This window comes from Triturus cristatus, chromosome 3_1, assembly GCF_964204655.1.
Source record: "Triturus cristatus chromosome 3_1, aTriCri1.1, whole genome shotgun sequence".
NCBI classification, from domain to species: domain Eukaryota; kingdom Metazoa; phylum Chordata; class Amphibia; order Caudata; family Salamandridae; genus Triturus; species Triturus cristatus.
Genome location: NC_140583.1, coordinates 221799242 through 221826952, shown reverse-complemented (window position 1 = coordinate 221826952; position 27711 = coordinate 221799242). Strand labels below are relative to the sequence as shown.

Genomic DNA, 27711 nt, shown 5'->3' with positions numbered 1-27711 from the left:
TTTTTTTACTGAAAAGTGCATTCCCAGCTGTTGTATTGTGAAAGTGTCCGCATGGCCAGGTTTCACTTCCAGTGAGAAAGTGGAAGAGTCTTTTTGGCTCTAAAGGACTTCTGTTTTGTTGGACGGGCCGGCGCAACACGTCATCAGAAAACATAGCTGATGGAAAGCGTCCTCCGTGAAGTGTAGAGCAGTGCCATGAGAGGTCAACGAGTGTGCGTCCCACCACAGTATGAACGTACCGCGTGACCCATGTGCCGCCTCCAGGATACGGGAGGCAGAAGCGGCATCGCAGGTCCTCTTGAAGTCCGTTGTAGCACTAATTCTACATTTTGGTACAAGGGCATTTTAACTTTGTTGTTCCTGCTAGATACAAAGAGAAGATCCTGTGTTATTAAGTGCACTCGTTACCTATTTTGTGGGTTGTGGTGCTTGTCACTTCGCTGCCCCGCCGGTGCACACGACTGGGCACCCCACCTCGTGTGCCAACTGCAGGGCCTCTGCCCTCGGATCACTGGTTTCGGTTTCTGGAGTGGCAACATAAACAGTTGCTCCCAAAGGACTAGCCTGAACACTTAGGTGAATATCCCCTGCACCAGCATTCCACGGAAATTATTTCCTAGCTCTCCCACGTCGACGAGGACGTCATAATAGCACGGCTCCGCTCGTGACACCATATGATGTCATCGGAGCCATAAGAGGACCTCGTCAGTTCCCCCATTTTTTCTGTGCCACCGAGGCAAACAGGCGGACCGAGACATTTTCACATGTATACATAGTATAATAAATATATATATATTCACTGAAAAAACCATAGGTTTCAGGAACGTTATAGTTAGAAATTAGCATTTAAAAACCTTAGAAATTCACGGAAAAAGCATAGGTTTCAGGGACGTTATAGTTAGTTGGACATTTCACTTGTACAAAACCATAGAAATTCCGCCGTTATAGTTAGTTCTGCTAACTATAACTCGGGCGCCCGCAATGCACTGCTGATGACTCACATATTACATCATTCATGACATGGTCAGTGACATCACTGATGACATCTCAAATGACATCACTGATGACATCATCCTAATGAAAATCTGATGCACCTCCTCACTCTAATATAACCTTTGATACACCCACTGTAAATACAGACTACCATTTTCAAAACCATCGACACTCCAATATCAGTTACTACATACGCACTCACAGATTCCTAGGTCTACACACACGTCCACTCATTCACCCATACAACCACTGATACATGCAGTAACTCATCAATACAACACTATCATATGCACTCATACACATATACAGACACTCACACACCACCACTCATCCAGAGTTACTCACACACCTAGTCACTCATGCAAAGAATCCATCACAATTCCATTTACTCACCTATACAGTTATACACACACCACATCACTTATTCATACAGAAACAAACGCATACTTACTCTCTTATACAATCACTGATACAAGTACATGCTCATCCATACAACCCCTCTCACAATCACTGACTCTCACGTATAGTCATTTAAATACTCCAACTCTCACATACACTGGCTTTTACATATATAGTAACTTGAACATGTACCACTGAGACATCCATTCACTCACCAACACACCCATACACACACTCACCCACCCATACAGCTGTTTCCACATTCACTCTTTCACCCATACACTCAGTGAATCAACTCCTCAAACATCTATGCACAGACTCACACACCTCCCACCCACCTACACACACACTCAGGCACCCATACAAATACTCAGGCAACCAATCGATAACCCATATAGACACTCATGTAGCTACTGACCAACCGATGCAGCAGCTTATACAACAACAGACAGACTAATACAGACATTCACACAGTTTAGTCACCAACCCATGCATTCAGTAAGACACATTTAATCACTCACTTAAACAGTCAGTCACACACCTACTAAATCCTCCATCCAGACACTTATACACCCACTCATTCTTCAATACACCTTGGCATATATATAAAACATATTTAAACTTTAAACAAACACACAGTCACTGGATGATGTCATCAGTGGTCATCAGTGATGTCATTTGAGATGTCATCACTGATGTCATCAGTGATGTCACTGACCCTGTCATGAATGATGTAATATGTGACGTCATCAGCAGTGCATTGCGGGGGCACGAGTTATAGTTAGTTGAACTAACTATAACAGCGGAATTTCTATGGTTTTGTACGAGTGAAATGTCCAACTAACTATAACGTCCCTGAACGTCCCTGAAACCTATTTTTTTCAGTGAATAAATAGAAATATATATATATATATATACATACATACATATATATATATATAATATTGCAATAAATAAAATAAAATTCATTAAGTATATACAAATACAGAAGGAAAACAGAAAATGTAAACATTTGTTCGATATTTGATTTGTGCATTAACCCCTTCGCTGCTGCGGACATTCCGCTGCAGCGCTGGGGGGGGCAGGGGGGCAGCGCGGTGGGCCTGTGCTCATGACGGAGCCGCTCCGTCATGAGCCACAGTTGAGCTGTGCTCATGTCGGAACGGTTCCGTCATGACTCCGCCCATTTGCGTTGTCCCCCCGCACAGGCGGGAAACAGCGCCGCGCAGGCGGAGCGGCCGCCAACGGGAGTGCCATGACGGAACCGTTCCGTCATGAGCACACGCCAACCGTGGCTCATGACGGAACGGTTCCGTCATGAGCAGGGAAGGGGTTAAACAAAATATTTCAATATTGGAGCAGTATACTTATTTTTGTGTATTATTTTGAGTTTCAAATCATAGAACTTGCATAGGCAAGGGATCTCCAGCTTCCATACTAACTGGTACCAGTGTGCTATTTTGATATAATATTACGTATATGTAAGTGGTGTAAAATGTTGCTCTATTTATCTGTGCATGAGTTAGTGCTGTGTTATTGAAGTAGAAATCGCATTTCAGTTTTGGCATTGTGGACAAAATATGACAGCTTATATTTTCTACAGGCAGCTATAAATATGTAATGTAGTGCCAAGTACCACCTGGTTAGAAATAAGTACGCACTAATAAATTAAAAACAGGTCCATCTAGAGATGTTATATTATTGTTCCTGACTTGTAAATTGGTAAACTATGGGGAACGTTTCAGTTTTGACATGGAAAAATCTGAAGTGGAACTTTTGTTCTTTTTTCTGAAATTCTAAATACAAACTTCTTAGAAGTTCTAGGAAAAAGTTACTCAACCTATTTTGTGGTGTAGAGGTTGTAGTAGGAGACAGGAAAGGGCAAGGGACAAGGGACATATTAAAAACGAAAATAGATTGAAAAAACAGAAATAAAAATATTAATATTAAATGTTTGGCATAACTGATGCAAAAGCCTGGATAAAGCAGTTTTTAAAACATATATCATTGTTTTAACTTTCAACTCCAATATTAATTTTAAAAGTTGAAGCCCTTTCCAGTACTTAGCCAAAATGTACATGGAATCAAAGATGTACACTTATTTACATCATTGTAATAGGATCAACACTATATGCCCATTTAAATAAAATTGCATCTTAATAGAGCACTTACCGAGTTCTCCACCGGTTATAGAAAAGTCCTTTGCCAAAACTGTCCACTTCTGGATTCTCTGGGCATGGGAGGTTGCCTTCGCATTGACTCGATTGATTCCATCTTGGATGGCCTGGTACACAGCCTCGTCCCGGCTATCCACAATCTCCGACACTTTGGTCGCTTTGCTGCCCACCTCCAGGCAGAACTTCACTGCTTCTTGAGTCAGGTTATCGGTGGGCTCAGACGTTTCAAGGTCAACTGAGCTCTGTAATGGAAAAAATCTTTCAGAATTCTCCAGATGATGTCTTGCAGAAGTGAATTAAGCATTCCAACCATTCCGATCAGTGTTTAATAGAACTGAGGAACTATCGCAAGTACGACATAGACAAAAATACTCCAGAAGACTTATAAAACAAGCATTTGGAATGCAATAGGTCTCGCGTTTGCGGTATTGGCATTGTAAATGATAATGCCTTTTATTCATGTGTTTACAAAACCTGCAAGTGGTGCGTAAGCACTGCTTGCAGGTTTTGTAAACACATAAATAAAAGGCATTGTCATTTGCAATACCATTAGCTCAAACTCTCGCAAATGCAAGACCTTAAGCAATCGCGGTACCCCCGCTTTAGCTTAGGATGCTGAAAGCTAAAGCACGGAAGCCGCGATTGCTACAAAAGTAAAGGAAGATAATTTTTTATTCTCTGCTTTTTAAGCAATAGCGGCACCCGCGCTTTAGCTTAAGATGTTGAAAGCAAAAGCACGGGTGCTGCAATTGTAACAAAAGTAAACTAATAGAAAAAAATGGGGGCTGCATGCTTTATTTCTATTTATTTACTTTTGTTATAATGGTGGCAACCATGCTTTAGCTTTAAACATCTTAAGCTAAAGCGTGGGTGCAGCGTTTGCTTCAAAAGTAAACAAATAGAAAAAAAAATGCATACTTTTTAACAATGGGTTTAATAATCGTCTGTGATGTGATGTGATGTGAGACGGGTCCAAAATGGGGAACTACTAGGTCCTGTTCTGGGTACAAATGCACGCCCATTGGAGCTTCCATTTACCATGTGCTTAAGCAGGTGGTAGATGGCAGCGTGGGATCGGAAGGTGTCAGGGAGCAGAGCAGACTTGTGTAATTGAGGGAATAGGTTTGCATACCCCCACCCCCAGTTTCATTAGGGGTCTGTGAATGTAGAGCCTTTGCATGGTGGATTGCAGTAGAGGTTTTAGGTATTGAGGTCTAAGGCATCTAAGGTATCTACAGCAGAATATATGACGCTACTTAGCATGCTATTACTATGCATGCTTTTAGTGCGATGTTTTTACATCGCAACTACCATTACTCCGCATATTTTTAATGCGCAAACCATTACTACCCAAAAGCATTTAAAATATAAGAATCTGCTTTTAATGCGCTGTTAATTACTTTGCATACCACTACTACGCAAATATACCACTACCCTAAACCCTAAAACACTACCCCCAGCACTTCCCTACCCCTACTTCCACTCCGTCCCCTATACTAACACTACCCTACACGACCCCCTGTCACTACCCTAAACACTACCCTACACTACACAAACACTACAACACTACCCTAAACCCTAAAACACTACCCCCTGCACAACCCTACCCCCAGTCCGTCCCCTACACTTAAACACTAACCTACATGACCCCCGACACTACCCTAAACCCTAAAACACTACCCTACACTACACAAACACTACAACACAACCCTAAACCCTAAAACACTACCCCCTGCACTACCCTAAAACTAAAAAAACTACTACTCAAACACCAACCCTTAAAAAATACAGACTCCCTCTTACCTCTCTGTTCTCTTTGCATGTCTCGTCTCATCGTAACTCCCACAGCTCGTAGTAAAGTAATGCGTACTAAAAGTGGTAAACTCTCACTAAAAAATGCGGAGGAAAAGCACATTGTAGTAATGCCCGCGTAGTAACGGTGCATTACCTCTACAGCATTGTTGTGTAGGGGCAATGGATCGTGTGCTCTTGCAAACGACCTTGGTGGTTATGAGTGAGAGTATTTCTAATGCTTGTGGTCTTCTGTTTCTCATCTGCACTGCATTGTGCCTGATCATGCCACATTGGATTCTTTGTCCCCCATTTCTTTGTAGAGTTATGTCCGTTCTTCAAAAGTCTCTATCGTTTTGAGGTTTTGTGAACCAATGGCACACTGTTGTGCAAGATCCTTAATGCCTGTGTCTCTGGTACCCTTGCCTTTCTATCCTCGAAGGTTTCGGTCACAAAAATCATTAATTCCTGAATTCCTGTTTCCTCCATTGCTGTCCTTTGACAGTCCTCACCCCTGAAGCTCTATATCACAGTTTGCCTGGTATGGATGGAGAACTGTAGACAGACTAGCTTGTTAAAAGCTGACATTATCGAGAATAATTCATGACACGGATTTCCTAATGCAGAGAACTCAAGCCATCTGATCTTTATAGGTGGTGGATTGACAACATCTCCGACAACCTTGCTCCCACTCAACTGCTATCTTTAGGTACCTATTGTGACCAACAGTGGCCCACAAAATGGTCCTCTCCCTGCCTCTGTTCTAAGTTAAACCTCACAGTTTCCCACAAGACCATCCAATATATGTCAGTGTTATCGAGTAAATATTGTAAATTAGCCTTAATCATTAGGCTGAATCTCCCATCTCCTGACATTGTATAATCTAGGAGCCATGTTTTACCTTCAGCGTTAGTAGCATTGATAGGAACTTCTTTTTATCTCCAATCAACATTGCGTTGCCTATAACTGGCAGTTCCTTCTTCACGGCATCTTCAATTGGCACCGGCGGTACATTCTCACCTCCAGCTGTAATAATCAACTCTGCACGCATGGAAAAACAACAAACATTACTTCTACAGAGATCCATGTTGGAAATTCACTCTACAGCCCTCCCGTCAATCTCCCCATTCCTCATCTTGAGGCTCTGGCTTTCTTCTGTTTCTCTATTTTATCTTGCTGTATTTATATGCTGCAGTTTGAATGTATGTAAGTTCTTTATGGATCCACAGACATGGCATGAGATCTATTCTTACAGGGCATGATTCCAGGTATAATTCTATAAACCATAGGTCCTTCTATTATAATATGCATTTTGTTGTCTATGCCTTTCAATCTTAATAACTTGAGATACACATTAAGAAACTGGAGACCTGGTATTAGAGGGATAGCAAAGCAATAACATGCATTAACTGAGCTGAGACAGCATCCAGTTACTCATAGGTTTCCACACACAGGAGTAGATGGATTACCCAACCATTTCCATTGACGTACTTTGGGGACCAATTCGATGTAACACCTTGACTACTGGGATGTCTGCAAACTCCTGTTTCAGACACATTTTCCCATGTTTGCACAGACCTTGACCAAACATTTGAGAAGCACTTCCTTGACATTTCTACCTTGTACCTCTGACGTCATAGTGGCATACGGGTACAACTTTTTATGATGCACATATTCCCTTCAAAAAGGTTGCCAAGTGATTAATGCACTGGCTGGTCGGTCTTCTCCCTTTGTGGGTGGGGCATAGATTTCCACAAAGGCGCTCCCAGTAAGAGAGCAGTTACTATGGGGCATATCAGCAATAACCGGCGATAATTATCGCTAAGCGCACTTAGCGCTAGGATAATTATCGCCGGCTAGCGTGGATTTTTATCGCTGAGATAGCGTACTATTAGCAACGCTTATCTCAAAAGCGATAAAAATCCTCATGCTAACTGCCTAACGTGAGATTATCGCTGGAAATCCAGCGATAATCCCACGCAATGTGGCGTTAGCTTGATGATAGGGACTCACAAACTTAGCCATGATATCCACCTTCCAAAGGATATCATGGCTAAGTCAGTCATGAAGCAGGCGTAAGGAAAGTAGCGATAACAGGGGTTATCGCTACTTTTCTTGCCGCTATGCTTCATAGCGTGGGGCTTGATGATAGGAGAAATGTCGCTTAGCGACATAAGCGACATTTCTCCTGTCATGTCAGGTCAGGAACGCCCACTTTGCATCTCATTAGAGATGCAAAGCTGCACGTTAGGAATTCATACGCTAACGCAAGTTTTCACGCGTTAGCGTGAGCTTGCTAATTAGGTGATATAATTATCAACGCTTTTCGGCCGAAAACGGCCACAAAAGCAGCGATAATTCTATTGCCTCGCCTTGCTGATATGCCCCTATATTTGTGTAGGAGAAAGTTATAGTGCAAAACTCAATGATATATCCCACTGAGAGTACCTGTCATCCATACGATCAGCCGGGGCCCATGCAGGTAAGAGCGGTGGAGCCGGGTGGGAGGAACAATGAAGTAAATAATTCAGTTTCCCTTGTCTTCGTCTGTCGAAATCCCCCCTCCCCATCTGGCCCCACCGCTCTTACCTGTTTAGGCCACAGCTGCATAAGATTGCTTTGAATTTCTTGTATACCCGAAATCTAACATTTGACAGGAGAAAAAATTCCCACTGGAACGGAAGGGTCTTGCGTTAGTTCTCAAGCTGTGAAAGCTGCAAACATATTTAAAAACAAGAAACAAGGATAGCAGAAAACACATTTATAATAGTAAGAGTTGATTTATTGCCGGTGCCAAGAGCAGGTGGTTCTAAATCTCTTTCGAGATCATCAGTCTGGTTTCAGGCGTGTGAGAGGAAATGAATCCACAATCGCCAATATAAGAGAAGAGCTGACAGTGGAAAAGACAAGAAACAATCCTAGAAATCTAGAAGACCATAACGCACCACATACTGCTGAGAAGGCTGGGTATTTCTGGATCACTCCTGAAATGTATCCTATTCTTTCTCTTAAGCCTCAGATAACAGGCTTGGAATGGAGCAATGCAGTTGTCTAAAAGCTATTTGTGATGTCGAATGACAGAGTGGTCTCCTCTAATCTACCTTCTGTACAGAAACTAAGCCCATTCACTTTCAAATGTCAACCCAAATCCACCTCTAACTGGATTACAGGGCATCCATCTAGCCCACATCAGTGCATTCCTGAACTACATGTTCCAACTGGATAAAAATGAGTTTCCTGTGTATGATGTCAAGACAGAGATGATGGTTCTGGAGGAGCAGAGAAAAATGTATTCCCTTTTAAACTGGCTGCCAAACTAAGGTATCAACCTCTCCGTTTGTAAAATCCTTCGAGTCCTTCAAGTTGAGCATTCAAGAACTCTTAATAGGTCAACATAATCACTCTGAGGCTAGGATATTGACGGCGGGGGACTTATCCTCTAAGGGCACCTTACACACGTATGATACAATAGCGGATACCTGGGAGCTGGGCCCTGGCCACTTTCTTACATATAATGATCTTGGGTCAGCAATCATGTCTATGAGGGGGGATGGTGAGATTAAGACGCCTACGTGTGACACTCTACACACATATTTACCCTTGGGACAGAGAGGAAGGGCATTACCCACCTATAGGATATCAATGACATTATATACCGACTTGGGGGTCATTAGGGTCCTTTGTGAATGCACTCTAGAGAGGGATCTTGCATCATGCTGACAGAGAGTGAGATAAGATCTGCAATACAGTAAGAAAGTTAGCAAAAAGTTATACTTCAATTATACAAAATGTAACTGCCTGCACCACACATATCTGACTCCCGCCAGGATAGCAACGCTGTATCCAGGTTCCACAGAGGACTGCGGAGGGTGTCAGACACCCGCAGCTGACTTTTTATATATGGTGTAGACTAGTTCTGCAATCACTGGATAGAATGTTTTAACCCTCACTGAGGTATTGGGTAGTACTGTGCCTCAAAATATACTGACCTGTAATTTGGGACAGTTGCCCCACCCATGAACAAATAGACAAACTGTCCCTCAGAAGGCCCAACAACAGCAGCAGGCACTTCCACAAGACTCTGGGGAGCTGGGGGTGAAGTCCACTGGTCCTGGGACTTCGTTCAGGGGGCAAGCTCAGTTCAAGCCCTTGGAGATCTTTCAAAGCACAAGTTGATGGAGTACTATTGACCATGAGGCATGTGCTGTGGTCTGGGCGCTGAAGAAGCTAAGACCCTACCTGTTTGGGTCTCACTTCCGGGTTCAGACAGACCACAGGCCCCTCAGATGATTGATGCATATGAGGGGTGAAAATCCAAAGCTGTTGAGGTGGTCCTTTTCCCTACAGGGTATGGATTTCACGGTCGAACATCGCCCTGGGACAGATCACACCAATGTTGACGGTCTGTCCAGATTTTTCCGCCTTAGAGATGTGGAACTCCCTGGGGTAGGGTAGTTCTCCCCACTTTTCAGCTGGAGGGGACACGTGTTAGACCTGGCACCTTGGCGTGAGTCTCCCTTCCACTTTTTGTCGCTGTGCCTCATGTGTTTTGCTGGTGTTAGCTGCTCAGAGCACTGTGCCACTGCCAACCAGTGCCACAGTGCAAGTGCTCCCTATTTAAAATGTATATGTTGGTTGGATTCCATGATTGGCTTATTTGGTTTACTGTCAGACCCCAGTAAAGTGCACCAGGAGTGCCAGGGCTTGTAAATACAAATGCTGCTGGTGGGCTTGCAGCACTGGTTGTGCCACCCACAGAAGCAGCCTGGTAAAATGTATCTAAGGTCTGCCATTGCAGAACCTGCGTGCAGTCTGGTACTGTCATGCTGACTGGGCAAGTGCACAACTTGCCAGTCCCTAAACCTTCCCTTAACTTCATATGAGTCACCCCTATGGTAGGCCCAAGGGCAGGGTGCATTGTGAGCATAAGGTAGGACAAGCCCTGATGTGTGTGGCATGTCCTAATAGTGAATTACAGCCATTTTCGTTTTTTTCACTATTGTAAGGCTACCGTTCTCCATAGGCCAGAATGGGCTGCTAGAATTGTTACATTCTATGATCCTAACAGACCCAGGGAACATGGTAGAAATTCGAGTTTAGTATGCCTGAACTCAGAATAATAAAATACATCTTTTAGCAAAGTTTATTTTAATATTCTGTGTTTGCAAATACCACTTTTAGAAAGTTGGTATTTGCTTGCCTGACCATTTCAGCCCGCCTCTGCTAGGATGTGTATCTGCCTGTCTAGTTGTGTGAGTGACAGGGCTGGGGAAACCCAGAGGGGCAGGGCTAGGTAGCCTGGTGGTGAATAGGAAGATTGGCAGTCAGATGGGTGGGAGGAGTACACCTGGGCTCTGAATAGGGTTGTGCTCTGCTACCACAATGCTGGCTCCACCTCCTGCGGAGCGGCTGATGTCTCTGCCCTGCACCCTGAATAGAAAGGCAGAGTCATGTCAACAGAGTGCTCAAGAACTGGTTTGGACTGGGCAAAGGCCCCTCTACCCCAGAGGAACAAAGGAATTAGGGGTATAAGTATTGGGACCCTGCTCCCAAGAAATTCGATTCTGCTGAAACAAGAAGAACCTTTGTCAGAGGAGAAGGAACTGGGAAAGCTGTAGGAGGAGTACTGTCCCTGACTTGGGGGATTGGTCTGCAGTGGTTGCCTTGCTGCTGAAGGAGAGGAGAAAGACTACTAAAGACTTTGCTTCAACTTGTGCTTTGAAAAGATCTCCAAGGGCTTGAACTGAGCTTGCCCCCTGAACGAAGTCCCAGGACCAGTGTACTTCACCCCCAGCTCCCCAGAGTCTTGTGGAAGTACCTGCTGCTGTTGTTGGGCCTTCTGAGGGACTGCGTGTCGCAAGGAGCTGGAAGCGGGACGCAAGGAAGAGAAGCGTGCCGCCGTCGGAGCTGTTGCCGTCGCATCTCGCAGAGAGTGTCGCCGCTGCAGCATCGCATCGAGCGGAAGCGTTTCGCATCATTCCGGAAGTGTCTCGCAACGCCGAAGAAGCGTGTCGCCATCGCAGCCATCGTAGCTGTTGCATTGCACCGCATCGAGAGAAGAGTCTCGCATCGAGGAGGAAGCGTGTCGCCATCGCAGCCATCGTAGTTGTCGCATTGCACCGCATCCAGAAAAGTGCCTCGCATCCACGGAGAAGCGTGCTGCCGTCGGAGCCGCTGTCGTCGCATCTCGCAGAAGGGGTGTCGCCGCTGCAGCATCGCATCGAACGGAAGCGTCTCGCAACGTCAGAGAAAAGTGCCGCTGCCAAGGCCGCTGTCATCGCATCTCGCCAAAGGTGACGCCTCTGTAGCTGACGCATCGAGTCGAGTCTTCTCGCAAACATCGGAGAAGCGTAACACATCTGGAAGATCCCATCTTTATTTCTTTTGCACCAAGAACTTCAACGCATCTACATCTCTGCAACACTTTTGTTGCCCTGCGTGTCGCATCTAAGGTACATTGACTTAAAGTGTCGCATTTAAGAACTTAAGAGAACTAAGCAACCTTCTACCATCTAAGTAACAGTATTGTGTATTATTGTCGTTTAATGGTCTTGTGGTAACTCTATATAAAGAATCCTTATTTTTACTATAAATACCTGTGTGGTGTCCATTTGTAGTGTTGTCACTTGGTTACTGTATGTGTTCACAAATGCTTAACCTATAACGCTCTGAGATAAGCCTTGTCTGCTCGCGCCAAGCTACCTAGAGGGTGAGCAGGGGTTGTTTTAGTAGTGTAACCCCTTACCCTGACTAGAGGAAAGGTTCCCTGCTTGTCACAAGTACCTACCTGTGCCAACCAGAGAACCCGGATTCTAACACCAACTAACCCCACCTACCACCATAGCTGGGAGTTATAAAGAATAGCTTGCCCTGAGCACTACCTGTAATGCCATGCCAAGTCAAAGCCCTGAAAACAGGGAGGGTGGATGGATACGTAATGACTTGGATGAGGACGAGTAGGACTACGAGTAATGAAGATTACTAGTAAGTATTCGGGCCATTGCGCCTATCCCTCGTCTTCATCCCAGTCATCACTATTGAGGTATACCAGAGCCCACAGGCCTTTTGATCACATTCACTACTTGCTTCTTTATTACTTTATAAAGCACATGCTTTAAAAAACACTATAAGCATAGACCAACACCATGCTACCCCCTGTGATTTAAAGACAAGGACACTGCATCACAAAACAGCAATAAATAGTTTTTTGCAGACTTCGAAACTCGTGCTTCAAAACGTTTACCCTCTTGAAGGATGTTTTGTATTCGATAATGTCTTATGAATGTGTGGTCACAGTCCCAAGTCCCAGCTCTACAAATTTCTTCAAGCAGAACACCTTGGAATTCTGCCCAAGAGGCCAGCATGCCCCTAGTAGATCGGCCTTGAATAACTGTTTTACAATGCAGGTTCTGACTAGAGTATGCAAAAGCAATAGTTTCTTTGATCTAGCGGCTTGGAGTCATCTTTGAGGCTTTGTTATATTGACAAGGTAAACCGAAAGTGACAAACAACCTTTCTGTGCTTACTGAATTTGTCAATATTAACAGATAACACATTTTTAACATTAACCAATGTAACAACCTTTCATCTTCAGACACAGGTGAAGTAAAGAAAGAAGGAAGAACCACCTCTTGAGATAAGTGAAACTTAAAATGCACCTTAGGAAGGAAAGAAGGATCCAGTTTCAGAACTACTGAGTCATCCAAGAATTTTACTAAAGGTGGACAACACAGAAGAGTGGAAAGTTCACCAAGTCGACGTACAGAAGTGATAGCAACCCAAAAAGGCACTTAGAAGGAAAGATATTTTAAGTGTACCGTGCCAGAGGTTCAAAAGGGTGAGATTGCAAACTCTTAAGAACCAAAGCAATATCCTATGGAGGAACAAACCTTTCAGACAAAGGCCTAGAAATAGGAAAATCCTGAATAATCTAGAAACAAGAGATTCTGAACCATCAAGAGAGAGAATATCACCTCGAAAAAGCCTTTCCAGAACACCAAACCAATTTAACCATTTACAAAGACACATTTTAGAGAACCCTTCCAATACAAAAATCTAGAATGACTGAAATAGTGCAAGAAGTGGCAGAGAGATCATGAGACAAACACCAAGAATTGAAGGCTGACCAATGTCTAGCACAGGCTTTTCCAATGAGTAGCTTGTGAGCTATTGGTAGCTGTTCAGATGCCTAAAAGTAGCTCTCCTGGGTCCAGTCCAGCCTACTAAATTAATAGATTTTGCTTTACCGAATTAATATATGTATACAAACATTGAAAAATTGTGTTTTCAAAGCAAGAATGTGTGTCTTTCCAGAACTGATAAGCTGAGGGTTTGAATTTCCAGATTATATTTTTGCTTTTTTCAAAATGCCATGTGGCACATATACATGCCCGCATGCACATTTCAGGGGTGCAACAGGGTGTCCTTTTGGAACCCTTGCACCCTTGAAATTGTTTGGTCATTTTGCGAGTACCTATTGGGTACTTGCAAATTGCGTGCGCAATTTCCATTAATTCCTATGGACCTCTTGGCCCATAGGAATGAATGGGAAGCAATTCCTTAATTGCGACTCGCAATTTGCGAGTCGCAATTAAGGAATGCGAGGGAATCTCAAAAAAATTGCTCATTTTTATCTACATATCGTTTTGCGATTCTCAAATCACTATTTGAGAATCGCAAATGCATTCTTTGATACATATGCCCCTATGGGTATACAAAGCCATTACACAGCAGGAATGAGCGGTAAGAATCCCTCAAAACTTTCCTCCTCTCTCGTTGGAAGCGAGCCTTTCCCACAAGCCCAGCAGGGGCGGGGACCTTGGAGCATACTCGTAAGCCCCTAGCGACACTGGAGCATCACTTGTTTTGACACTCCGGTGGAGCTGTGTGCTGGCCCATTTTTACAGGCCATGCAAATTTTTCACGCAGTATTCTGCATTAAAGGGGCATGTCATTGGTGTTACTGTGGGTGTTCTCAAGCCACACCCATGGCTTTTAAACACTGCCCCAGATTTACAAGGATTGGTAAATCTGAGGCAGCACCAAAAATGAACGTCTTTCAAAGGGAGGCGTTAAAGTGGCGGAAAGAGCAGAAAGACTTTTGTTTCTCCCCGTTTTTTGCTCCTTCTATGTGTGCTGCATTCAGCAACACACATAGAAGGAACAAAACGCCAATAATGATTGTTTTTGTGCAGGAAGGCGTTCCTTCCTGCACAAATACAACCATCCCTGCAGCGCAGGCAGCCTTGCACCATCGTGCAAGAGTGCCTGCGTTGACGCACGGCTGCCGTTTTAGTGCTGGCGCAGGGAGAGCACAGGCGTAAGCTGTATTCCTGTAAAAACGGCACATCCCTGCATTTTTTAATTGAGGAGGCTCGGCATAGCAAAATTACTTGCGGTACCGCGCTGCACCATTTCATTGTAAATATTCCCCCTTGTGTCATATATATGAAGCGCTAGCCCTGCTTCGCACTGCAGCATTCCCTCCTTCCGTTCCATCATCACTATAGGAAATAAAAAGCAGGCAGAGCTCAGGACGTGCTAGTCTTTATAGTTTATAGCTACCGGATATGGTGGGTGGGGCTACTTGGCATTTCCTATTTTTTGTTGCCTGTTCTGATATGGGAAGGTAAAACCTAAATAGTGAGGACTGGAACAAGGCCGAGGGATGTAAAGGTAATGTGTTTTTATTTTATTTGTGAGGAACTGCACACTCATTTCAGAGTCAGGGCTACAATCTCATGGCTCAAGGCTAGCAGGGCTGGACTGAGGAACCAAAGCAGCCCTGGCAAAGATGATCAAACCAGCCCGCTTTCATCATCTGCTCAAACAATCGCTCTCTTTCCATCCATCCATTCTCTCTCTCTCCTCTCCTCGCTCTCTTCTCCCTGCCTGGTTACTTTCTCTCAGCCTTACCTCTCTCTCTTTTTCTTTTTCTCTCTGGAAGCCTCCCGTATCTGTAGCAATTCTGCTGGGGGAAGTGACAAAGGCACCAGGAGAGCTCTGATCCCACCCTTTATACCGACCACCAAGGGCTCCAGCCCCTTAGGGAAATGCGTGGTGGAATAAAAGGCCTGTCCTGCTCAGCGGGCTAGGATGTTAAATCTAGTAGCTCGTCGTTAAGCCCCACGTTTTTTAACATTTATATGTGGCCATTGGCTGACATAGCTCAGGAATATGGCATTTCTATGATTTCATACACTGACGACACCCAGTTGGTGGTTTCACTTGATTCTAGGATCAATGGTGAATCGGGTCCGTTGGCGCCTTGTCTTGAAAACATGGTGAAATCGATGACAGGGATCTGTCTGAAACTGAACGGGGACAAAACTGAACTGATGGCCCTCGGAAATTCAGGAGTCCCCAGCCCATCCAGTTGGCCAAGCTGCTTAGGGATCGCTCCAGTCCCGAGTACTGCTATAAAAAATCTCGGCTTCTGGATGAATAAGGAGCTGACCATGGAGACCCAAGCAAGTAAAGTGAGTGGCAGATACTTGCTTCGGGTGGCTAAGAATGCTCCGCAAGATCCTCAAGCTGATTCCCCTACAGCTAAGACAATCATTTGCAATGCAATCGGTCTCGCCTTTTGGACCTTATAAGTGTTTAGCCATTCAACACATATATGACATGTTACGGACAACATACTTATTTTTAAAATATGCTTTGAACTGCTCACAAGGACATATTTCAATTATTTTTTAGTGCAACCCTTTTCTGATAATTTGTTTTGCATCATGAGGGCTAAAACTAGCACAAAAGCAGGTAACACAAATTGATTGCAAACAAGGGGGCTCCTAAATTATGTTTTGCCCAAGACCCTAAAATCCTTAAAACAACACTGTCCAAGAACTTACTATTGATTTATTTCGCTGTATTCTGCCAGATAGGTGCAGATAGGTGCCAAGCAGGTTGAATTTGGCCTGAACAGCATGACATCTACGTGGTAAAGGATATCTCTTAGTTCTATCAAACAAAGTTAAGAATATTAAATGTAGTGATAAAATACGTAATTGCCTGCTTTCAACCAGGATACGTTTGCTAAGTCACCCCCCCCCCCCCCCCCCCCATCCTGATATAAAGAGCCAACAAGACTTTGGAAAGGCAGCTAGGCAGCAGGAGCCGCTTTTTTATTGGGGAACACTGAAAAATGTGTAACAGAGAGAATCTGCGGCCGGGTGACTTGGCAGGAAGATAGGATAGGCACCTAAAACCTACTTTCAAGTGACTCCTTTCACACTACTGTAGGCTAGTGGTACAATGGGTTTGTGGGCCACCACGTGTATAATAGCCACATCATAACTCGAGCATGTAGCTAGAGAAGCTAAACACATGGCTTACAACACAACCCTGTAAAGAAAAACACACTATGACGAAGAAGTGGAATCAACAGAATTCAACTTATAACAATTAGCCGGTAGTACACAGAGAAACAAACATACAGCATAGAGCATGCTGTTAGAAAAAAACCCATCAATTACCGAAGTGCCATTAGGTAATCAATTGCCATCATCCCCCTATCAACCTAAAAAGAAAAAAGAAAGCGTGCTTAGACTATATTTAATGAAGCAAAAACTTGTAATCCTGCTCTTTGGCAGTGCTGTACTTCTTTACATTTACAACTTTTCAATCCCGATGCTTCTCTATAATGAGATAAAAACGTTTGCATCTTGACTTCACTGCATTACTACCGCTTTGGCCATTGTGCTGCTGAGGCTATCACGTTAATAAATATTCCCTTCCTTCCTTCTGCTTTCATCAGTACAAAGAAATATATTTTCATATGTATGGTCCCTTTTGTACATATGGAAATAACATATATTTCAATCAGACGTCTTTGTTTCTAAGCATTTTTTGTAATTAATATACTTTTTTGCATCTAGATGTCCTTTCTACTTGCTTTGGACCGTTTTTTACAAGATAAAGTAGTAACATTTTCTAAAGTCTTCTGCCACACTTTTTCGTTTTGCATCTTTTCCTTAATTCACCTTTAAAAAGTATTTGTAAATTTAAAGGGACACCGAGTTCAAATTCATTGTCGACATTTAATTTTAAAATGGGTGAGAAGTTTAGAAGTAAACCATACCGCACGTGGTGAAGAGCATTGTTGCCTTTTCATTTCGTAGCTGAAATGCTTACCTTGTTCACAAAAAGACACTCCTTTATATAAAGAATAGTTTATTCAAAAAAGCGTACTTGTAGAAACACAAACATCACGTACTACTGGTAACATTTTCGGTTATTCCTGTTACTCGGTAAAACATGTTTTCATATAAAGTGTCAGCACATCTGGCCTTTGCAAACACTTAAAAAGGAGTTGTTTTTAAAATGTTTATCCAAAAGTTTTTTCAAAAGTAGTTTCGACAAAGCAATTGGTTTTGCTTTGAAATATCAGCAAAGTCAGTCACATTCCAAAAATTTAAATGAAGATTGAAACGTAAATGCTCCCGTGGAATAGTAAAACACACGGATAAAAGGAAAGCCACCGAATCAGGAGCGAGGAACTGAAACAGGCACTAAAGACATCCAATGGCGAGCAAGAGGAAGACCCAAAGTAAATTCCAACTAAAGTAAAGCTGCTTGATGCGTGTTCGGAAAGATGAAGTGGAGAAGGCCCTGGCAGGAGGAAGAGTCGCGGGGGAAGGCCGGTGTTCTGCAATACAATGGCGGTGCTAGCTCTGCAGAGGCTGAGCTGGGTGCAGTGACTGAGCTGCCCTGGCTCAAGGAGCTACAAGAGCCGCCTGATGCACAGCGGCGGTGCCTCCTCCCTGTGGTCAGTGCGGCAGATGGGGTTCAGGACTCTCAGCACGCTGCCGACAATGCAGGCTCAGTTGAGGCACTAATAAGGTGGTAGGGAGTCTAACAAGTATTTACAATGCAATAGGACTCCCATTTACGTGAGACCTATTGCATTGCAAACAGGAGTCATCATGGACAACGGGAGGGAGGGCGGGAGGCACGGACTTCGGGAGTGCAGGCGGGGGAGGGGGGAGAAGACATGGGCAGCGGGAGTGCGGGCGGGGGATGGGGTGAGAAGGCACGAACAACGGGAGGGAGGGGGGAGTGGAGAAGGCAGTAGGAGAACCTCATTAAAGAAAATAGTGCTCGCAGTCTAAATAACACGTACGGTGTAACACTCGAAGTAAAGGGGCCAGTAGCCATGGGAGGATACAAATGACGACATGGGAGTCATAAGGAGGGACTAACAAGCCTATAAACCAATCTGAAGGCAGCATTTACGGAGGACAAAGACACAAGACAATGAAGAATGTGGGCAGGGGAGTGGGCGGGGCTTCCCTCACGTACTGATCTACAGTAGATCTTCACCAGAGCAGCCCTTGCGCGCTGACTCTAGGCTCAACCTAAAAAACTGTTATACATGCTCTAGTCACGTCACTTTGGATTATGGCAACTCACTCTTTCTGGGTGCACCTAAATTTGTCATCAAGAAGTTACAGGCCGTCTGGAACAAAGCGGTCAGACTTCAGTGAGAAAGTATTGTGGAAATTTACATTGGCTCCCGGTTGAGGCGAGAGTCAATTTCAAAGCACTCTGCCTAACACACAGAGCCATAAATAATAAGGGACCTATCAAGATCAGAAATCTGGTGGGCTTACACCTCCCCAAAAGATGCCTGCGGTCCGGCACTGAGCGCTTGTTAAAAACTACCAGAATAAAAAGGGCCAATGTTAAGTAGATAAAATTAAAATGTAATTATTCCCTTGTGACTCCAGTGCCCCAGCTAACTCTCTTACCCATTCCTGGTGCTGCCCTTGTTCTGTTAACCAGCGTCAGAGCAGCACCAGGATTGGTGGGAACGGCCTCTCTCAGCGCTCACAAGAGCACTGGAGCCTTTTGCTTTCTCTAACCCAGCTGTCCTAAGATAACTGGGTTAGAGAGGTTTAAAGTGCACACGAGTGGCTGATCATTGCAAGAAGGCGTGCCAAAGAGACATTTGCACTTTAAACAAGTGCGAAAGCAGCCAACCCTTCTCCCTGCTGCCAATCAGCAGGCCCTGCCCAGCCTAACACTCCGTTCGGGACGGGGTGACGAAAAATAAAATGGTAATGAATAAAGTTCATTACCATTTTATTTTCCATCTCTGGGGCCAGGGCCGGCTTTAGCACTGGTGGCGCCCAGTGCGACAATGTTAGTTGGCGCCCCCAATGGCCACCTCCACCACGGATTCTCTCACTAGCACCCTTTAACAGTGACCAAGTCTCCATAACCACTCTCTCTCTGATGAATTCGTTATATAGCGCTACTCATAACAGTAAAGTATGTCAGAGCACTTTGCATCACACACACATTACACAGACAATCAATCATACTTGTGTAAATCAGTGTATAGGAAATGTTACATAAGCTAAAGGACTAATGGCCAGATGTATCAACATTGCATTTTGCGAGACCTTAATAGCGAATTTTACCGATTCGCTATTAGGGACTCGCAAAATGCAATGTATATTGCGAGTCGCAAATAAGGAATGGCTTCCCATTCATTTAATGGGAATTGCATGCGCAATTTGCGAGTCCCCAATAGGTACTCGTAAATTGCGCATGCAATTTCATGGGTGCAAGGGTTCCAAAAGGACACCCTGTTGCACCCCTGAAATGTGCATGTGTGCACATGTGGCGCACATACATGCCTTAAGGGCACGTATGTGCGCCACATGGCACTTTGAAAAATGCAAAAAAGTGAATTTTTCTAGGAAATCACAATTTACCACCAACTTGAAGTTGCTGATAATTTGCGATTCCTTAAAGCAATATCGCAATTTGCGATGGCTACAAGACTAGCATTTAGGGAATCGTAAATTGCGATTCCCTAACTGCATTCGCAATTTAGGTAATTGCAAATAATTGTGATTACCCATATTGTGAATTCTTAAAGCTTGATACATTGCTAAACGCTTTTTGGATATTTCAAACAGGCCGAATGCAAAATGCATTGATACATCAGGCCCTAAAAGTGTAGGAGTCACATGTCATCCATACGGGTAGGCAGTATAGTTTAGGAGTGCTTGGTGTGGAAAACACAAACTCAGAGTCGAAAAAGAAACAGCATTGTTGGGAGTTTTCTTTAATAATAAGAATCCATTTCTACCCAAATTAACCCTTTTTGCAACATTAATCAATGTTCTATACTTTGCAGAGTGTATGTAGTTCTATGATGAAAGTTAACACCTCACTATTCTATATTAGGACTTTACGTTATAAATTGCAGGTAACAAAAAGATGGCTCTTTTAAAAGCGGTAACCTGCTGATCTATTTACATTAAATGCACTCTGTAAACTACTTGGTACATGTTCTTTGCAGTAGGCATATGAACCGTCCGTGCTACCTTCACATAAGTCAAAAACCTCAACTACACAAAACTCTGATCTCTGGCCAGGAAGAACATTAATCACGGAGTTATCTTGACATTTTTGTGAGGCCCCATAATTGCAGGAGCAAAGGAATGTGGCAGCAGGTGCTTTAAAAGCATAATAAAGTTGCAAACAGGCGCCCCTAGGAAGCCAGCACCCGGTGCGATGCCACCGGTCGCACCACTCTAAAGCCGGCCCTGTCTGGGGGCATTTCAGTGGGGCGACGTTCCTCCGCTATAACGGTGGATCCACCCCTGAGTGGGAGGCCTCAACATGTGGTCAGAGGGCCATCAGCTCCTGTGTGCTCGCACCCTGACTGACTACGATGCAGATGTCTGGGCTCTCACCTATTTCCATATTTGAAAAACTCATATAACCTAAGATAAAAACGAAATGAAAGAATGACTACTCGGCAAGAACTGAAAGCAAGCATTAGCATAGCCCATAGGTCTCGCCTTTGGGACCTTATAAGTGTTTAGCCATGCAACAGTTGCATAACTAAATACTTATAAGGTCCCAAAAGCGAGACCTATTGGCTATGCCAATGCTTGTTTCTGTTTATTACTGCTCTGTAGTAATGGCGGCACCCGTGCTTTAGCTTTAAGCTAAAGTCGGGTGCCGAGATTGCTTCAAAAGTAAAGAATTGTCTATTTCTTTACTTTTGAAGCAATCTCAGCACCCGACTTTAGCCTAAGATGTTTAAGCTAAAGCACGGGTGCCACCATTACTACATAGAAGTAATAAACAGAAAAAAAGCATTGGATTACGGAGAACATCAAAGCGGCCGCGAAAGTGAAAGTGATCGCGATCAAGCGTGGCGCGCGCCCGCGCACATGCACTGTAGCTCTAGGCCATCCATGGTAGCATTTGTTTACACCCTCAGAAAAAGTCTCGCCAGACCAGCGCATGCGCTGGGTCGGCGAGACCTAAAAATGATAGGGACATAGACTCAGGAATATTTAAGCACGGCCTCTGTGCTGTGGAATATACCTCTAAATTGGGTGCATGCACAGAATCCAGTATCTGCCACCTTATTTTCAGAATGCAGACTATGCCTGCAACAGTACTGCCCACCAGTACACCTCCTTACATTAGCACATATTAAGTCATAACTCTGCCCATACCCACAACAAAGCCTGAATATGACATTGTCTGTTTAATAAGGTGGAAACCAACATCACTTGTTGCCTTCAGCTACACACACCACGTACAGATCTGTCACCAATGAGCACCCTTACCAGCTGAGAAAATACATAAGCATTTGGATCAGCTCTATTGTCTCATCCATCAAAAAATCTTCATAACTCAAAACTGACATACTCCCCCTCGACAAAACCACATCATACTCTCCTCTGAAACGGAGAGTTTTCGAAAGTCATACCCCCAGACTACCAAAAGTTGTAGTGATGCCATATTACTGGCAAATTGTGTGCTATACAAGTGCAAATTAACAATACCATCTCATCTTGGATAGCTGACACAAAAAAACGGTTGGAGTCTGTACGGAGGACTGGTGCAACCTGGGAAAAGCCTTCCAAAGTGACAGAAACACCCTGTGGCAACTCCTATCTTTGCCAGTTTGACACAAACTTCTGCACTCCATGTGGGCAAGTTTTCAAAACAATCATGGCCAGCTTGCTCTCCTGTACGCGAACCGATGCCACAGCAGAGATCAGTGAGAGTAGAAGAGTGAGACTTGGCACTCTTAGAGGGAAGGGGTTTTGGGAACCCATGTTCATCGGGTTGATCTGGTGTGTTGGGTTACCTTGCCTTAAACTGACCACAGTCAGAATTAAGGCAAACAGTATGCGGATGCTTACCTAGTCAATGTTTGTGACTGTCTGGAGCCTAACCAAATGGCAGATTTTGCATCTGTGACTGTAGAGATTGCACAGCTGGTCCTTTCACTTCTCTCCCACAAGACAATCTAAATTAGGCTGATATCCAGAGGCAAACACCTACATCACACCAACTGTATCTATTAGAAAAGACCTGGAACAAACCATTGTGAACACATGGTTCCAAGAAACATAGCTCATAGTCGGCCTCCTTATAGAAACATCTATACTCTTTCATTTACATATAAAGCACCCTTAAGAATTCAGCTTAAAATTATCACAACTACCTACACAACACCATCAAAGTCGCACTATGGGCAAACATCCCACAAATCGTAACCACCTGAAGGCTAGCAATGGACTGTCATGCGCCTCAAAACAATGAAACAATGGAAAAACTACTCCGGCCAACTTCAAATAGAGTACCGCACTGAACAATACACTAGCCACCCATTACCCTGCTCTAGACCAATTAAAGGATTGTCATGCTAGGGTATGGAACACAGGTGGGTAAGTGCCTCCTTGTTCTTTAATCTAACTATCTGATATGCAGGTACAGTAAGTTAATATTCCTCCTCTAATTGTCAGGTATACTCATGCCCCTGTAATGTATTTATGAGGATGACTCAGCATTGTTTTCTAATACCCAAGGAAACTTGCCCAAACATTTAGACAACTTGGCAACTTATTGAATCAATAACATGATGACCGTTCACACCAGCCAGACCAAAAGTATGATATTTGGAAATACAAAGGGTTTAAAGCGTTGGCTTTTGCTGGAACATGAAACGCACAAAAGGTGATGGGGGGCTGCTTGCAAGATGTCTAACCGCTTGAAATACCTCAATGTAGCACTCTGACCGATTGTTCGAAGCTATACCTGGCTGAAAAAGCCCGACCTAAGGCGAAACCAGTCGTGGGTTGCTTGTATTCCGGTTGAGGGAGGACCTGGCCTGGCAGTTCAACCTGTACGGTTCCCATGAGGTGCAGTGTCTAGACTGCATATGGCTGGGTAGGATGCGGCTCAAGTGATTCCCAGGGGCTGAGAATAATTCAAGTATTCCACCCATCACCTTGTTTTTTGGCTGGAAGCCATTTAGAAGGGGTGATCCGCTACTGATGCTAACAGCTGAACATAAGCGAAGCCCTTCAACGGAAGCAGCATTGTAGTGATCAGGTGGAAGGGGGAGGATCATTAGTTAAGGTGTACATCAATCAATTGATTGTACTACTATTAACTGAAGACAGTTAAAATAGCCTATGCATTAGCATTAGTTCCTATCGTGATGTACTCAGCAGCAATATGATGGAGTAAGATTATATAGCATTTTGATCTACCTGGGGCTCGATCGTGAAGGAAGCCATAGTTTACAGAGTTTCATCCGGCTACAACCTACCCTTCGATAGTGGTCTTAGCGGTCACATGACGTCCATTCAATCCCTCCTGAGAAGCTGATATGAATCAATGGTACGTACGCTAGGAATTTACTAACAGCATAAGAAGGGTAATAGGACAGGAAATAAGCAGACTAAAAGTTCAACCATGATGGCTACAATGAGTAAATCTCAATTTAAGACCCGAGGACAGCAGTCAGCTGCATGAGTAAGAGTGAGGTTTACAACAGCTAAGCGATGCGTAACAAGTGTCAATCAGGGCTCAATGGCAAATCGATCACATCTAGAAAATAGAAGAATAAAATGTCTCTTCGGAATTATCCAATCAGTCTTGCAGGAAATCACAACCAGGCAGCTAACCCCTAAAAGAAGAAGAACTTGGCGCTGATTATGCAGAATGTATGTGGAACATGAGGAGTCCTTACATTGTTATGTTATTTGCGTGCAACAGTTTTGGAACAGAAAGAAAAGATGTCGGGATTTTTACTATAACTTTAGATGATCTTTTCCATACTGATTGGTTATTTAATTTCAGTAATTCTGAAACTTTAGAGAGAGATTGCGATGTTTGTCGTACATGACACAGTGTTTAAATAAATATGTTGAATGACTGGTTAGTGTGACTAAGCCGCTTCATATACTGTGAATATAAATAATTCATCTGCATGATTTATTAACAGATTCAAACTTGACAGAAATAAATACATTTGAGGCGTGCGCTGCCAGGTGTCTGTGGGCTGGGTTGGAGAGTATATTAAAAGCAAACAATGTTTCTGGCATCTTTGGTGTGGTTGATGGGCAAAATGTTCTGTACACAACACAATAAATGTATAAAACCCTCGGCCCCTGGAATATTAACCGGTCACTTTTACCTAAAATGGAGAAACAAATTAAAACAAGCATTGGACGCCCGGCTGTAAAAGTAACAGCCACGCGGCCGTGAAAGCGAAAGTAATCACGATCAAAGTTGAAAGCGATCGCGAGGACGGGACGCGCTGTGTGGTAAGGATGCGAGTTGTGCACGCGCAGCAGTGATTGGCTGGTGCACGCTCGCGTGAACGCAAGCGTTAGGCCAGCGCTGGTAGCACTTTGAAATCCCGTATACAAAATGTCTCGCCTGAGACAGCGCATGCGCTGGCTCAGGTGAGACCTAAAAACTTATGTAGTCAGGGTCACCATGTCACTATATCCGAAATAATGAATTTAAAATATGCTGGTGGTTGTGACAGTTAGGTAAAATCACATAGTAGAAACAGATAATTGTAAGTTGTTATTTTCCACGGGTGTAAGAGTCTATTTTCTTCAAAAACGTAGCTTAATTTAAAATATGCTGACATGGTACAATATGAGACAGCAGCAATTCTTTGCCTCTTACCTTTGATCCGGCCAGTCATGTGGAGGAAGTCATCCTTGTCCAGTGTTCCCAAGTCTCCGGAGTGCAGCCACCCACCTTCGTCAAAAACCTCTTTTGTTTTGTCTTCCATGTTTAAATATCCCATGAAAACTGTCCTTCCCCAGAAACAGAATTCTCCAATTCCATCAGCATCTTCGTTGGCTAGTTTCACTTTGCAGCCAGGCACTGGTTTCCCAACACTGTAAGCAACATTAAGAAAGGCAGTGGCATTAAAATCAAAATAGCTTCCTTCTGAGCCTCCAGGGGATGTGTGTGGCCTCTTTCATGAAGTGTCCAGTTGGGACAGCTGCTGTATTGCTCAATGGAGCTGGGAGGCAGCACACTGTGCACCTATTCTTGTCAGCAAACATGCACTGGAAAGGTATTCGGAAATGCTCCAATTACATATCCTTTGAAGCATGGCATTATCTTCCAGTTGAATGGCTTACCTCGCATCCATTTACCACCAATAAAACCTGACAAACAGGTGTGTAACCTCCAGGTACCACTCAGGGAATAGATGCTTACAATATACACAGGTCTTTGACATCAAGCCAATGATCGCGTCAGCCCTTTTGTTAATAAATGTTTCTTTGATTTGCTCTTTTACCTCTAACACACATCCTAGTTGACTATTGACAATGTTCGATTAACTGTGCTCTATCAGAATGGCCGTGTGTGGGAGGTGCTTTTGTTATGATTTTTTTTTGGAGTCACAATTTTGACTGATTTATTGCAGCTGTTCTCCAATACAGTTTCTATATTCTGTCTCTCTCTTATGGCAAGAACAGTTTCCCTACAGACAGTCTTTGTGAAACACTGACAACCATCTTGGATGCACCTTAGCCACGCCTCCTCTCTTCGATTTCCGCAGTCCTTCTCACCTCCTTCTCAGCCCACCTTAGTAGGAAAGAATGGCCCCCTGCTGGACAAACAGGTCTCCTAAATCCAGTTGGAACCGTGAAAGGATTAAGTAAGAGGAGAACAATGAGTAATGTATTAAGGCAGCCAAAAGGTAATTTAATATTCGGATCTAAAATTCAAAGAAAGGGAAATAGAGGCAAGAAGAGATATGGATCCAGATGAGATCATTCACTAAGGGGTTGAAGGGTTGGGGTTGAGTGGGTGGTGGAAGTATTAAAAATATCCACTCAAGCTCACCTTGTGAGGTAACATTGGGCGAGATGTGGCATTATGGCCCGAGCTGGTGACGTTGGAACTGTGGAACCAGGTTTGAGTCTCAACGTCGGCTCAACATCCTTTGATTCTGGGCAAATCATTTAATCTCCTTGTGCTTAAAATACGAATGTGTAATCTAACATGTGCTCATGTATAGCATTCCAATACGTTCAGGTGGACTTCGCGCTATCTAAAAAACAGGAGCGCCTTTCTGAGTGTTGGCATTTGGAAATAGCAAATGCTTCCACTGAATAGATTTGATGAGCGAATGTGACTAGACCTACAGGTAGACGCAAACATTGTTTGACAAAGGAAAGGGTCTGAAACAAGTATTGTATTGGCTCACGTCTTCCTGCTGAACTGCTATGACCAAGAGTAGGATAGGAGAGGGTCAGTGGACGTGCCTGCTTTCTTGAACATGTGAAGTCTATTCAACAGAAAGACGTGAGCCAATACAATACCTTCTCTCCACATCCTAATTATGGTTCTGAATGGGATCTCTTGTTCCCCCATGTCTAGAGCTTCTCACAGAGCCAAACAAATCAGCTTACAGGGCCAAGATGACTAGGGTGGAATTGAGTATTATTATAATAGTAATTTGAATGCTATAGTTTGGAAAATATCCAGATTGTATGGAAACAAGTAGATTACTTTCTCAGTTAAGGATAGAAAATCCCAATTAAATACTTTTTTGCCTTCAAAGAGTAGTTTAGTGATAGATAGGATTAATGCTATTTGGAGGCTTGCGGTATCAATCTTTTAAAAATAGAAATGTGACCTAGCTGGTTTTGAGTGTATGAGCAAGTGTGCCTCTAACCAAGAACCTTTTTAAGTATAAATAGCCATCTGCATGCGCTACTGTTGACTGGACCTGTCATTGTCGTGGATGGTTGAATATTGTGAAGAGGGGTAATTTGGCAAAAAGGGAAGAGGTTTAAAATGCTCTTAACTGTTCATGGAGTGGTCGGACCTAGGACACCGGCTGGCATCTACTTTATTTGTTTAAAACAAGAGAGAGATAACTCATAGAATATTTCTCCTGTAGTGAGACAGTTTCTTATGGGATTCCACCTGCTGTGGTTTGAGGATCACTCAATCTACTAACTATCCAAAGCCAATTAACTGAAGAATCCCCCAAAGTTTAATCATTTTCCCCCAGAGCTTGAAAACTGTGGCTCCC

General features: G+C 43.7%; 1 protein-coding gene across 7 annotated transcripts in view; it reads right to left on the bottom strand.

The window, feature by feature from the left end:
- Window positions 1–27711, bottom strand: part of ACSBG1 (acyl-CoA synthetase bubblegum family member 1) — a 687864-nt gene that overhangs the window by 10923 nt on the left and 649230 nt on the right. For all 7 annotated transcript variants that reach the window (XM_085643721.1, XM_085643719.1, XM_085643718.1 and 4 more), the window contains exons 11-13: window positions 25335–25552; window positions 6262–6401; window positions 3565–3811 (exon numbers count right to left, since the gene is read on the bottom strand). In XM_085643721.1, the coding sequence (XP_085499847.1) occupies window positions 3565–3811; window positions 6262–6401; window positions 25335–25552 (605 nt within the window). The remainder of the gene's footprint in view (window positions 1–3564; window positions 3812–6261; window positions 6402–25334; window positions 25553–27711) is intronic.